This window comes from Cynocephalus volans, chromosome 14, assembly GCF_027409185.1.
Source record: "Cynocephalus volans isolate mCynVol1 chromosome 14, mCynVol1.pri, whole genome shotgun sequence".
NCBI classification, from domain to species: Eukaryota; Metazoa; Chordata; class Mammalia; order Dermoptera; family Cynocephalidae; genus Cynocephalus; species Cynocephalus volans.
This window is the reverse complement of record NC_084473.1, coordinates 60,220,643-60,235,951: the sequence shown is the minus strand read 5'-3', so window position 1 is coordinate 60,235,951 and position 15,309 is coordinate 60,220,643. Positions and strand designations below refer to the sequence as shown.

General features: G+C 37.1%; 1 protein-coding gene across 3 annotated transcripts in view; it reads left to right on the top strand.

The window, feature by feature from the left end:
* The window catches only part of VPS54 (VPS54 subunit of GARP complex), a 120,693-nt gene that overhangs the window by 72,106 nt on the left and 33,278 nt on the right, over positions 1–15,309 (top strand). For all 3 annotated transcript variants that reach the window (XM_063077607.1, XM_063077606.1, XM_063077608.1), the window contains 3 exons: positions 7,592–7,932; positions 14,282–14,411; positions 15,054–15,235. In XM_063077607.1, the coding sequence (XP_062933677.1) occupies positions 7,592–7,932; positions 14,282–14,411; positions 15,054–15,235 (653 nt within the window). The remainder of the gene's footprint in view (positions 1–7,591; positions 7,933–14,281; positions 14,412–15,053; positions 15,236–15,309) is intronic.

Here is a 15,309-nt window from a genome sequence, read left to right as displayed (position 1 = left end):
TATAGAGATGATCATATGGTCCTTGTGTTTGAGTTTATTAATATGGTGTATCACATTTATTGATTTGCGTATGTTGAACCAACCTTGCATCCCTGGGATGAATCCCACTTGATCGTGATGAATAATTTTTCGTATGTGTTGCTGTATTCTGTTTGCTAGTATTTTAGTGAGGATTTTTGCATCTATATTCATCAAGGATATCGGCCTGTAGTTTTCTTTTTTGGTTATATCTTTACCTGGTTTTGGTATCAGGATGATGTTTGCTTCATAGAATGAGTTTGGGAGATTTGCGTCCGTTTCAATCTTTTGGAATAGTTTGTAAAGAATCGGTGTCAATTCCTCTTTGAATGTTTGGTAAAATTCTGCTGTGAATCCATCTGGTCCTGGGCTTTTCTTTGTTGGGAGCCTTCTGATAACAGCTTCAGTCTCCTTTATTGTTATTGGTCTGTTCAAATTTTCTACGTCTTCACGGTTCAGTTTTGGGAGCTTGTGTGTGTCCAGAAATTTATCCATTTCCTCCAGATTTTCAAATTTGTTGGCGTATAGTTGTTTATAGTAGTCTCGAATGATTCCTTGTATTTCAGATGAATCAGTTGTAATATCGCCTTTTTCATTTCTAATTTTTGTTATTTGAGTCTTCTCTCTTCTTTTTTTTGTTAGCCATGCTAATGGTTTGTCAATTTTATTTATCTTTTCAAAAAACCAACTTTTTGATTCGTTGATCTTTTGAATTGTTTTTTGGTTTTCAATTTCATTCAGTTCTGCTCTGATCTTAATGATTTCTTTCCGTCTGCTAACTTTAGGATTGGATTGTTCTTGTTTTTCTATTTCTTTAAGGTGAAGTGTTAGGTTGTTCACTTGCCATCTTTCCATTCTTCTGAAGTGAGCATTTAATGCAATAAATTTTCCCCTCAATACTGCTTTTGCAGTATCCCACAGGTTTTGGTATGATGTATCATTGTTTTCATTAGTTTCAATAAACTTTTTGATTTCCTGCTTGATTTCTTCTTGGACCCATATGTCATTAAGTAGAATGCTGTTTAATTTCCATGTGTTTGTATAGTTTCCAGAGTTTTGTTTGTTATTAATTTCTAGTTTTAATCCATTGTGGTCTGAGAAGATACATGGGATAATTCCAATTTTTTTGAATTTATTGAGACTTGATTTGTGACCTAATATGTGATCTATCTTGGAGAATGATCCATGTGCTGATGAGAAGAATGAATATTCTGAGGTTGTTGGGTGGAATGTTCTGTAGATATCTGCCAATTCCAATTGGTCTAGAGTCTTGTTTAGATCTTGTGTTTCTCTACTGATTCTTTGCCTAGATGATCTGTCTAATATTGACAGTGGAGTGTTCAGGTCCCCTGCTATTATGGTATTAGTGTCTATTTCCTTCTTTAGGTCTAATAGAGTTTGTTTTATAAATCTGGCTGCTCCAACATTGGGTGCGTACATATTTATGATTGTTATGTCTTCTTGATGGATCAGTCCTTTTATCATTAAGTAGTGTCCCTCATTGTCTCTTTTTATGGTTTTTAGTTTAAAGTCTATTTTGTCAGATATAAGAATAGCCACTCCAGCTCGTTTTTCTTTTCTGTTTGCATGGTAAATCTTTTTCCATCCTTTTACTCTTAGTCTGTGTGAATCTTTATGGGTGAGGTGGGTCTCTTGTAGGCAGCATATAGTTGGGTCCTGCTTTTTGATCCAGTCAGCCAGTCTGTGTCTTTTAATTGGGGAATTTAAGCCTTTAACATTAAGAGTTGTTATTGAAAGGTGTTGATTTATTCCTAGCATTTTATTGGTTGTTTGGTTGTCTTAGGTGTCTTTTGTTCCTTGCTTTCTGATTTACTGTTTGGTTTCTTTGTTTGTTGGTTCCTTAGGTTGTAGATAGTGTTTTTGTTAGCTTGTTTTCTCTTCATGAATGCCATTTTTATTGTACTAGCAGGTTTAGATTTTTCTTAGGTTTTTATGGCAGTGGTAGTTATTTTTCAGGAACCAAACCCAGTACTCCCTTGAGGATTTCTTGTAAGGGTGGTCTTGTGGTAGTGAACTCCCGCAGTTTTTGTTTGTCTGAGAAATATACTATTTGCCCCTCATTTCGGAAGGATAGCCTTGCAGGGTAGAGTATTCTTGGCTGGCAATCTTTGTCTTTTAGTATTTTGAAAATATCATCCCATTCCTTTCTAGCTTTTAGGGTTTGTGATGAAAAGTCTGATGTTAACCTGATTGGGGCTCCCTTATAGGTGATTTGACGCTTCTCTCTTGCAGCTTTTAAGATTCTCTCTTTGTCTCTGAGTTTTGCCAATTTGACTATGACATGTCTTGGAGAAGGCCTTTTTGGGTTGAATACGTTTGGAGATCGTTGAGCTTCCTGGATGTGAAGATCTGTGATTTTTCCTATACCTGGGAAGTTTTCTGCCACTATTTTGTTGAATATGTTTTCAATGGAATCTCCATTTTCCTCCCCTTCTGGAATACCCATGACTCGGATATTTGAGCGCTTGAGGTTGTCTGATATCTCTCTCAGATTTTCTTCCATGTCCTTAATTCTTTTTTCTTTCTTTTTGTCTGCTTGTGTTATTTCAAACAGCCCATCTTCAAGTTCAGAGGTTCTCTCTTCAACTTCGACAAGCCTGCTGGTTAAACTCTCCGTTGTGTTTTTTATTTCGCTGAATAACTTCTTCAGTTCAGCAAGTTCTGCTACATTTTTTTTCAGGACATTGATTTCCTTGTATATTTCCTCTTTCAGATCCTGTATACTTTTCCTCATTTCATCATGATGTCTAGCTGAGTTTTCTTGTATCTCATTCAGTTTCCTTAGAATTATCACTCGAAATTCCTTATCAGTTATTTCAAGGGCTTCTTGTTCTATAGGATCTAGAGTATGAGATTTATTAACTTTTGGTGGTGTACTTTCTTGATTTTTTGTATTTCTGGTGTCTTTTTTTTGGTGTTTATTCATTGTGGCAGGGGGTTTCACAGTCCACCGGTTTAAGACTAATGACTAACTAGGATGTTGCTGTGGTTGCCAATTTGGTATGGCTCCCGCCGTGGCTGCTCAGTTGGCCTCTAGTGTCTTGTGTGTGTGGTTGCCTCGGGTCTTGGGCTTCTCCGGGGATCCACCTTTCTGGTCAGCTTGTACTCTGCTGGGCTGGTGGATCACGTACCACAGGGTGTGTGATCTCTGTTGAGCTTTCACTTTCTGTACAGGACTTCTCCCCGTTCAGTGTGCTCTGGCCCAGGCTGTTAGATCGTGCAGTGGCGACCCCACCGGGTGTGTGGTTTCTGTCCAGTCTCCGCCTCCCTGGCCGCACGTCTCCCCCCTCTGTGCACACTGTGCTGGGTTGGGGCGTGTCTTCTGCACCCCTCGTCTATCAGCTGGGCCTTCAAGACCCTGCTCAGCACCGCCTCGCCCAGGAAGTCTACCAGGTTTCTGCTAGGCACAGACGACCAGTCTCTCTGGGTGCCTTTGTAGCACTGTGTAGATCTTTCTCGGGTCTTGTTCACCTTTGTATCCCCCCGGTATAAACCGAGTCTAGTGCCCGCCTGCAGCCTGCTCTCCGGCAGGTTCAAGCAGACCTGGGAACTCTCCTACCACACTATTCCCAACCAGAAATTCGTTAGGCTTTTTTCCAAACTGGTGGTCGCAGAGATGGTATCTGCCTCCCAGTAACAGGAAGTTTACCGGGGCAGAGTCCAGGGTGTGGTGGAGTGACAGTCGGCCCGCCAGTACTTCCTAGCCCTCCCAAAACTGGTCGGGACGCCCCACACCCCCAGCCCTGCCAGAGAACCGTGGAGGGAGTGGGAGAGGAGGTCGGCCCGCAGGGTCCGGAAAGCCCCGCGCCAGGCCAAGCACATGGGCTCAGTGATGGCCGAGCAGGGCGGAGCTGCCCGCACCTGGGAAAATGGAGGCAGCACCGGGGCAATGAGTGGCCTGGTGGTGCAGGCGGGGAGCCGCGTGGGCATCCACCCCCCGAACAGAGCTTTGCCAGGGATCACTCACAGTGCTGTGCCAGGTCGGGCGCTCGCTCTGTCTCTGGTTTGTTGCCTTCCGTGTTCTCGGCGCTGCCGCCTCGGGCTGTTCAGTCGCGGCGCCGCTCGGGCGCTCCCAGGAGTCTTCTTTAATGCCGGCCTGAAACCTCGAATCCTGGATAGGGCAGCTGGCCGCCTTCAGTGCGGCCCCAGCCTCCGGGATCCTGGCTGCATCCACAGCAGCCCTGGCGCCGTGTTCCCTGTTTCAAGACTCGCTTTTGCAGCTAAGAATCAGTTCTTTTCCTGCTCCACACTTCAAAGCTGTTGCCTGTAAATGAGGCAGCCTCTCCTGCCGGGGGCAAAGTGGCGTTGAGCCCCCACGACCGGCCAGCAGCAGCAGTCCTCCCTTAAGAGATGGCCAGAGAAAGGTCCACAAGTTTCCCGGCTGCCTGAGGCCCAGTGGCCACCTTTTCCACCTCAGCTACTCCGCGCCAGCCGCCGCAGCCGCCGCCATCTTGAAACTCTATTTATTTGGGTTGTTTGTTTTTTGTTGTTGACTTTTAGGAGTTCTTTATATATTCTGGATATTAACTCCTTATTACATACATGATTTACAAATATTTTCTCTCATTCTGTGGATTGCCTTTCTAGTAATTGTGTCTAATTTATCTATATTTTCTTTTGTTGCCTGTACTTTTGATTTCATATCCAAGAAATCAGTGCCAAATCCAGTGTCATGAAGGCTTTTATCTATTTTGAGTTGATTTTTTAACGTGGTATAAGATAAGATTCTATCTTCGTTCTTTGGCATGTGGATGTCCAGTTTTTCCAGCACCGTTTATTGAAAAGACTGTCTCTTCTCCATCGAGTGGTCTTGGCACCCTTGTCAAAAATCATTTTACCATATATATGAGGGTTCATTTCTGGGCTCTCTGTTCTGTTTCATTGATCTATATGTCTGTCTTTATTCCAGTACCATTCTGTTTTGATTACTGTAGGCTTGTAGTAAGTTTTGAAATCAGGAAGTATGAGACCTTTAGACTTTGTTCTTCTTTACTGTTAATTGTATTTTGAATTTTTATCAAAATTCTTGTTTGTTGTATGCACCCCATAGATCAGGCTGATTTGTGTAGCTAAAAGGAAAAAAGTTGTTAAATGCAGCCTTACGTTATTTTCATGAAAGTTTTAGTTCTTTAATTTTCATTTTGGTGTGTGGATAAATAATCCTACTCTGTCATTTCCGAGTCACAGCAATATGGTTACCAGAGGATTTCATTCACTCAATTCTCAAGATTGGGAAATTACATTTGGTTTAGCTGTCCTGATTTTTTTGAAATATGAACTTGTCTACAGACTGCTGGAATAGATAGTTTAGAAAGGAAGTTATATATCTACCATTGATCCTATTCTACATTATAAAATCTTATTTTTTGGAGACCAGTCTGCTGGCATCCTTAAGCAAGAATGGCTCTGGACTTGGAAAAAATAATCAGCAAATCTTCAAAAGTGTAGATATGGTAAAAAACAGCAAAGAAGAATCTCTAAGAGAACAACTGATATACTGTATATGGGAAATTTATTATTGTATCAGCTAAGATGCTGTCAGTTAAAAGAGACAGTATTTAAATCAAACTAATTTAAACAATAAAAGGAGTGTATTGGCTCAGGTAACTAAAAATAGTACAAGACTAGGATGGGCTTTATGCCTGGTTTTGTCTTGACTCTCCAGCTTAGTTTCTCTGTTTTTAATTCAGTTCTGCCTTCCTTTTTGTTGGCTTCATCAGTTCCAGGTCTGCCACATTTGTACACTACACCACCTAGAACAAGAGTTTTTTTCTTCTCCAGTTATCAAATGAAAGTCCTTGGCTTTAATTGATTGAACCAATTTATATCACATGCCCAGTCACTGTGGTAAGGAAAATGCCATGCTCTAATTGGTTTAAGTCTGGATTTTCTTCTCATCTCTGAACTAATCATGAGGCAAGGAGGTTGGGAGTACAGAGGGGGCTCTTCAGGACTGACTCCTGAAGTTGGAAGGTGAGCTCAGTTCCACCCAAATTACATGGCTGCTGTGCCACGGGGGAGGTGCAGATAGATGCTGAGGAGGAAGACCAGTCCATTATCATGGTCTTTTTATTTAAAAAAAAAAAAAAAAAAAAGTTAAGGAAAATCAGCAAGGCAGAAGAGACAAGGAATAAGAAAGGCAAAACGAAGATGGGGGAAGTAAGCACATCAAAAATAGTAGTGGGGATTAGAAGCAGCAGTGATGGAGTGTAGCAAGCAGCAAATTTGTGACAGCACAGAAGTTAATGATCAATGAAGAAAGAAAGAAAGGCAGTGTCCACAGATACTTTGGTGCTAAAGCTCTTGAAGCCTCAATCTGCTATATACTGTATAAATATTGTATAACTTAGAATGCTTTCAGTTCCAAACAACAGGAAACACAACTCAGAGTGTCACAAACAATTAAGAGGATTTATTAGCTCAAATAACTAAAAAATATCCAGCCTTTAGATGCTTGATAAAGAGGTTGGTAATGTCATCAGGCTTTGGCTTTGTTTCTCTGCAATTTTCTTAGTCTGTCTTCTATATATCTTCTTTAGTTTTAAGCTCAGACCATGGTGGTCCCATGTTGTGACTGGACTACCTTAGATCCTTATCTTGATTTTAGAGACCTGAAGTTGGAGTCTGCTTCCCTAGAACCATGTAGATTCCAAGAAAGAAATCAAAAGTTTTGAGAAAGGGAGCAACAAATTATGAGAATGCAACCATGAATGTTAAAGTAAGCAAGTAGCCCCTTATTTTTTAACAGTCCATAAAAATATTAATTTATGTAACTTTACACCTCATTTATCTAGCTTTCAATATTTATTGAGCTGCTCCTATTTGCCAGGCTCTATTCTAGGCATTAAGATTACAGTATTTCATGGAGCTAACATTCTAGTGGAAGGAGTCCTAGAATAGACAAAGTTAATTTTAGATAATTTTTTTTTCTTTTTTTAACTGGATAATGGGATGGAGTTGCTGGGAGGAGAGTCAGTAAGGAAGTGCATTTGTACCAGAACCTGAGCAATAAGAAGGATGCAAAGTTCAAGGTGAAGAGCATTACAGGTAGTGGAAACAACAAAGGCACTGAGGTAGGAACAGTCTTGGAAAGATAGAAAAACAGAAAGAGAACCAGGATGTTTGGAGAGTAATGAATAAAAGAAGTTATAAGATGAGGAGAGGCAGGGGCTAGGCATGGTTAGGAAAATGGATTATTTTTCTTTTAAGCAGGCATATCAACTAATATGATTCTCTGGCAGGCAAATTATATTTAGTATTACCTGTTTAAAAGGTTGTAGAAATATGTAATATATTTTAGAGAGATTTCCATTTTAAAAATCAGTTAAAATACAGGAACTCTATTTTTAAGCTTTAGCAAGCCCATTTCTGTTGAGCAGTTCTTTTTCACAAGTCACTTTTAACTGTGTAACAAAATTGGTAGAAGTTCTGATATACATGACCTTGACTTGTTTATGATCATAGATGTTCAAAATTATATGCACAGAACTCATTTTTGGGAACTTTAGGTACAACATGTATTCTGTTAACAATGTATTCTGTTTTCTTGTAGGCAACGTTAAATATCATTCACAGTGTTGTTCTCTCAGTTCTTGACAAAAACCAAAGAACTAGAGAATTAGAGGAGATTTCACAACAGAAAAATGCTGCAAAAGATAATTCACTGGACACAGAGGTGGCTTATTTAATCCATGAAGGGATGTTTATTAGTGATGCATTCAGTGAGGGTGAATTAACACCTGTAGCAGTTGACACTACCTCTCAAAGAAATGCATCTCCAAACAGTGAGCCCTGCAGCAGTGATTCAGTATCTGAACCAGAATGTACTACTGATTCTTCATCCAGCAAAGAGCAGACATCATCATCTGCTACTCCAGGAGGTGTGGATATTATGTGAGTATAGTGGCTACTGCCAAATTGATGAGATTTTGAGTCATTTTATTAATGGTTTCAGTAAGATTGATTATTCAACTTATTGAAAAATCATGTAAACTTTGGTCTTAGAATTTAACAAAATATATTAATTTTATGAAACATATCTATTTTTGAAAATGTATGAGAGGAAAGGAGGTGAGCAATGAAAGTAATTGAGAATTGTCTTGTTTTAAGTCTGGAAAGGACCTTTAAAGACCATTTAGTTAAACGCCCCTCATTTCAGTGACCTGATACCCAGAGAACTTAGATGACTTACTCAATGGCAGAATTTGTATTGTAACCCAGGTCAGTTATTGCTTTGGTCATTTTTCTTTCTTCCTCTATTTCACCTTTGTGTTTTAAATATAATGAAGATCTGTTTGATTCACAATTTTTTTCAAAGACACGAATTTCCATGTGGGTCACACTATCTGTAAAACGTTATTTTTTTGAACTTCTTATTTTGAAATAATTTCAAATTTACAGAAAAGTTGCCAGAATAGAACAAAAAACTCATATGTCTTTCATCTAGATTCACCAGTTAACAATTTACCACATTGCCCTCTCCCTTCCTCCCCTTTTCTGTTTCTCCCTCCTGTCCTCTCTGTCTCTTTTCTTTGTTTTGGTAGCTGGCTGGCGGCTGGTACCCGGTACCCAGTATGGGATCCAAACCCATGACCTTGGTGTTATAAGGCTGTACTGTAACCAACTGAGGCCTGCCTTTTTTTTTTTCTTTTTTATGTCTGGCTGGTACAGGGATCTAAACAACTGAGCTAACCAGCCAGCCCCTTGTCTCTTATGTTAGTGTTTTTTCTGAATCATTTGATATTAGGTTGCAGACATGATGTCCCATTATCCCCAGATACTTTGGTGTGTATTTCCTAAATACAAGAACACTCTCCTACATAACCATGGTATACCAATTAAATACAAGAAAGTATTAATACATTGTTACCATCTAACCCACAGACCCCATTCAAAGTTTACCAATTGTCCCAATAATCTCTGGTATCTAAAAAAAAAAAGCAAAACCAATAAAATCTTTCTGGGCCAGGAGTGTAGTTTGGATTTAGTTATTTTTAAGAATAACAAGAACTTAATACTTTTGTTCATCTTTACATAAATCAGCTTACGGTCTAGGAGCTTATAAAGGTCACATATACAGCATAAAGTCAGCTATAACACTTCCCCTCCCTATCAAAAAAAGATGAAGAAGAAAAGAAAACCAATCAAAGAAAACCCTGAACTATGTATTAGTGAAAAAAATTTTTTTTCTGTGTTCAGGCTAATATCTTCAATTCGCTAGTTAGGGTGCAGTATAAAAGTGCTATAAAAAGAGATGTAGGTTTGATTCCTGTATTGGCCAGCCACCAAACAAACAAAAAAATAGATGTAAAAATTCTGTAGCTTAAACAACATAGAATTTTATTTCTCTCATGTAACATCTCAGAGGCAAAAGGTCCTCAGATGAGTAGGTACCTCTACCATCCTCAGTGTATAGCTTCCATCTGTGTCTAAGGTGGCTGCTCCAGCTTTAATCATTTCCTCTGCATCCCTAGCAGTAGGAAGGAGAGGACTCCAGCCCTTCAGCCCTTTGTTTTGCTCTTTTAACTTTTTAATTGGAATATAATGCACATATAGGAAAACACACCAGTTATAAATGTTTGGCTCACTTATCACGAAGTGAACACATTGGTGTAATCACTGCCCAGTTCAAGAAATAGAACATTACCAGCTCTCCAGCAGTCCCCCTTGACACTATGCTACTACTCTACTCCTTCCCAAAGGAACCATTAAACCTATTGGTTTTTCCAGATTTTAAACTGCGTGTAAATGGAATCATACATTTGTTCTTTTGTCTCTGATTTCTTTCATTCCACATTGTTTGTGATATTTGTCTAAGCTGTTGCCTTTAGCAGTAGTTTTATTTTTATTTGTATATAAAAACTCCATTTTATGGCTACACCACAATGTATTTATTCATTCTACTGGTGGTAAGATTTGGGTTATTTCCATGTTAGATTGTTATGCATATGTTACAACATTTTGATGTAGATATCTTTGATGCATATGTTACAACGTTTCTGTTGACTATATACCTAGGAATGAATAAGGTATGTGAATGGTCAATTTGGCTAATGTCAAACAATTTCTCAAAGTGGTCGTACTTATTTCTAATCCCATCAGCAGTGTGGAAGAGTTCCTCTCACTCCACACCTTCATTCACTCTTGGTATTGTCAGTCTTTTACATTTTAGCCATTCTGGTGGGTATGTTGCATCTGTAGTAGTTTTAATTTTTATTTCCCTGATGATTGGTAAGAACACTTTTTCATATATAGTCATGCATTGCTTAATGATGGGGATAATGTTCTGAGAAATGCTTTGTCAGGTCATCATGCAAAATTCATGGAGTTTACTTACATAAACCTAGATGGTATAGCCTACTACACACTTGGCTATATGGTATAGCCATTATAGTCTTATAGGACCACCACTGTATATGCAGTCTGTCGTTGACTGAAATGTTCTGCGGCACATGACTGTATTCATTGGCTGTTTGGGTGTCCTCTTCTGTGAAGTGCCTAGTCAAGGCCTTTGCCCATTTGTCCTATTGGTTTCTTTTATTTCTTATTGAGTTCTTTACATAATCTCAATACAAGCCCTTTGTCAGTTATCCATATTGCAGATATCCTCTCCCACTCTGTGAATTGATTTTTCACTCTTTTATTGAGGTCTTTAGTGAACAAAAGTTCTTAATTTCAATATCATCCTATGATTTCATTATTTTCCTTTATGGTTAGTGCTTTTTTTGTATCCTATTTGTGTCCTACTTAAGAAATCTTTTCTTACCCTAAGGACTTGTAGATATTCTCTTATGTTATCTTCTAGAAGCTTTGTTGCTATCCCTTTTACATTTAGATCTAAAGTCCATCTGGAATTGATGTTTGTATATCGTATGAGGTTTTCATTTTCCCATATGGATATGCTTTTGACCTAGCACCATTTATTGAAAAGACTGTCTTACACACTGCTCTGTAGTGCCACCATTGCCATAAATCAAATATTCAGATACATGTGTGTCTATTTCTATATTCTATATTGTTCATTTTTCTGTCTTTACATCGGTACCACTAAGTAAAACTGTCATAGTTACCATAGTTACTACAGCTTTTTTATAAGTTTGGGAGAATAATTTTTCTTACCTTTTCTTCTTTAATATTGCCTTGACAATTCTTGGTCTTTTGCAAATCCATATACATTTTAGATTTGTTAGTTCTCTGTTGTCTTCACATAGACTTGTTTATATTTTATTCCTTTTAAGAGCACAATCTAGAATTTGCACTTATTACTTCCACCTACGTCCAAGTGGCCAGAATATTATCACATGACTATATCTATCTATAAAGGAGGCTTAATAAATAGAGTCTTTAGCTTGTTGGCTATTGGTCCGGCTAAAACTATTACTGTGGCAGAAGAGAGAGTGGAAATTGAAAGATAGCTAGCAGTTTGCTATAACATTTGAGATTCTTTTGAACCAAAAGCAGTCTCATAGTTTTTAACCCTCCTCTCCCATCTCCATTGTGGCTCACTTTGTACTTTGAAACTTCCCTGGCTTTCCTCAGTCACATGATCCCACAGTATGAAACATAGTCTCTATAGATGGTTCCTTCTATGTTCAATAGGTGCATAAATGTCTGGGGACTACCCAGCCGACAGGGGTAATGAATTAATTGAGTACATTTATATGTGTGGCCCTAAATAGTTATTTCACACAAGGACTCTGACTGTTCCTGTATGAAGTGTTTTTGCAATATGTAATTGTGTCGTGGATACAGAACATGCAAAAATGATGTCTGACATTTTAACTTTGTCAGTAGTAGATTTTCTCTATTTTCGTACTTTGTCAAAATAATCTACAGATTTCTAAGTTTATTGCAATACACATATGGGCACAAAAGAGTAAATACTTTTCCAGGCAGGAAATGGGAAAGGAAAAATGTGGAAAAGATTAGGGTCATGGGTTTAATTTTTTTCATTTTTTATTGTGATTAAAAACAACATATCGGGCCGAGCCCGTGGCGCACTTGGTAGAGTGCTGCGCTGGGAGCGCAGCGACCCTCCCGCCGCGGGTTCGGATCCTATATAGGACTGACCGGTGCACTCACTGGCTGAGTGCCGGTCACGAAAAAACGACAAAAAAAAAAAAAAAAAACCCCATAAAATTTGCCATCTTAGCCATTTCTAAGTGTATAGTTCAGTAGCGTGAAATATATTCACATTGTTTTGCAACCAGTCTCAAGAACTTTTTCATCTTTCAAAACTTCCCCCCACCCCTCCCGCCACTGGCAACCACAGTTCTGGGGTAGGTAGATAAATATCTGTCTCTATGAGTTGAACTATTCTAGGAACCTCATATAAGTGGAATCATACAGTATTTGTCTTTTCGTGACTGGCTTATTTCACATAGCATGTCTTCAAGGTTTGTCCAAGTTGTAATATGTGTTATAATTTCCTTCCTTTTTTAGGCTGAATAATATTCCATTTTATGTGTATACCTTATTTTGTTTATCCGTTTGTCTATCAGTGGACTCTTGGGTTGCTTTCACCTCTTGGCTCTTTTGAATAGTGCTGTTATGAACATGGGTATGCACATATATTTTTGAGATCCTACTTCCAATTATTTTGTATATATACCCAGAAGTGGAATTGTTGGATTATGTCTGGGTTTGTTTGCTTTTTTCCCATTGACATGGAAGATCGAGATCTAATTGAACTTAAAAAATAAAAAATATTTTTAAAAGAAAAATTATAATTAGTTAAATAAATGATTAAAAAAATAACTTCCCAGCTTTTTGGGTTAAGTCACCCAACTTTTTAAAGACTTGAGTTGTTTTTATTTGCTATTTTCTGTTTATATCTTTGTAATTTAGATTAGCATGTTGCCAAAGTTCCAACTTCCTCAATCATTCTGTTACATGGGAGCAAATTTTAGTAATCCTTCAGAAAATAAAACTTTATTTTCATAGTAAATTTTAACTTTAAAATTTAAGCAGACATTTTTATGGGAGCTGGTACAATATTGGAATACTGCTGGACTGTTTACATAGAAATAAATGTTGGAGCAGAGGAAACTTATCTGGTTAGAGGGAGACTAGTCCTAGAGACTGGTTCTAGTCCTACCCTCTTAACCTTGTGATCTTGGGTAGGTCACTTAAATTTTCTAAAATTTAGTGTCCTAATCTGTAAGTAGATATTTATCTACCTACCTCAGACTGTGAGAGTCAAACAAGATAATATTTCTGAGAGTACTTTAAGAATATTAATCCCTCTATTATTTTAAAGCATTAGTGGATAAATTTAGTGATATAATTTTGAAGGATGGCCGGTAATATCTTTCTTTAATACCTTAACCTAGTAAGAGTGGTGGTGTGCCTCAAATTAATGTACATCAGATCCTCTTTGTAATATCTTTGAAAATTATTTTAATTCAACTGAAAGGGAGAAAAATTATGTTAAGACACTTAACTTGGTTCATGGTAACACTAAACAGAATTGTTGACATAGAATCAGTGGTCCTTTGCTTGTTTGTTTTTTGGTGGGTGGCTGGTACAGGGAACCGAACTCTTGACCTTGGTGTTACAAGGCTCTTTTCTAAGCAACTGAGCTAAGCCAGCTGGAATCAGTGGTCTTTATATATGCCCCTAGGGGAAAATGTTCAAAAACAGAAAGTTTTACATTTCCGTTTAGAATTGAAAAAAGTACATTACATCTTACGAATTCTCCTGTTTGATTGTAAGTTGCGAGCACCAACCTACTTTTTCCCCTCCAGTGCCTAGCACTGTATGAAACAAAGTAAATATATTAATTCAGTTGAATTGAATATCAACAGTCATTTATAATTATAAGTAAAAAAGGGCGTCTTTGTCATGAAATAATAATCCTTCCTTCTTCCTCTTTCCACTGTGTCATGCTAGATGCCTATACATAATCCCTCCCCTGCCACAGCTTCCCTCTTTTACCTAAATTAAAAACTTTTTTTGCTATAGTTTCTGTAGACTTTCCAATCGGAGTCTGAACTAAATGTTAAAAATACTATAATGGAGAAAAAAAATTATTCTTAAATAAAGTTAGAATAAAATGTATTTGTATTATCTGAGAATGTTAAAGTGATACTTCACCATAAAAACTATAAAGTGTTTGGTATGTCACAGAATTTTTTCTCAAATGTAAATTTTACAGGCTTTTATTCTTTTTGTTGATATGTCACCTGTGGAGAATACTGTGTTTACAACTTTCCCTGACTAAATCTGATTTTCTCATTTTCAGGGTCAGTGAAGACATGAAATTAACTGACTTAGAGTTAGGAAAGCTGGCAGTTAATATCCAGGAGTTATTGTGTAGTGCGTCAGATATATGCCATGATCGAGCTGTCAAATTTCTCATGTCAAGGGCAAAGGTAGTTATTTTATAAAGCTTTATATATTTTATGTTTTATACATAGTATAGTTATTTTGGAGATCTGGAATTATGTCTTTACTTTTGTCCCTGTGTTCCACATAATGCATATTATATTTTTAACACTTAATAAAGTTAATGGTACTACTGGTGTGATCTATTACGGAGATGTAGAGATGTAAAATAATTTAAATAAAAGATGTGGGAAAAATTATTAAAACATTTTTTTCAAATAAATGATTAAAAGGACTTATTTTGAAAAATAACTTAATAATTTGAAATTAATATGCTTTTTAATATATGTATATAGACATTTACATATATATATGGATATATATAGTCAAACAAGTTATTAGTAAAATTAGTTAAACTCCAATATTGTGAAAATTTTATATGACCTGAACTCATTTGAGCTATTATATTAGTTATAAAGAATCAAATTTAGACATATTAAGGTTTTTATGTTCAATTTCTGAGTCTGATGGTTTATCATTTAAAATGATAAAAATAATGTTATTAATATAATTATATATTGTACTAATAATATAATGTTGACATTTGTTAAACTAAGTTGGTTTCATAGTTTATCCATATTTGGTGTTGTGCTAACTCTCATGATTTTTCTGTTATCTTTAAAATTTAGGATGGTTTTCTTGAAAAGTTAAATTCCATGGAATTCATAACACTTTCGAGATTAATGGAAACATTCATTTTAGACACTGAACAGATCTGTGGAAGAAAAAGCATGTCATTACTTGGAGCACTTCAGAGCCAAGCTAATAAATTTGTAAATAGATTTCATGAAGAGAGAAAAACCAAGCTCAGGTACCATCACCATGTCCATTCTGTTCTTCAGGGTTTTTTTTCTTTTTCTTTACAAAACATAATTATATTTAAAA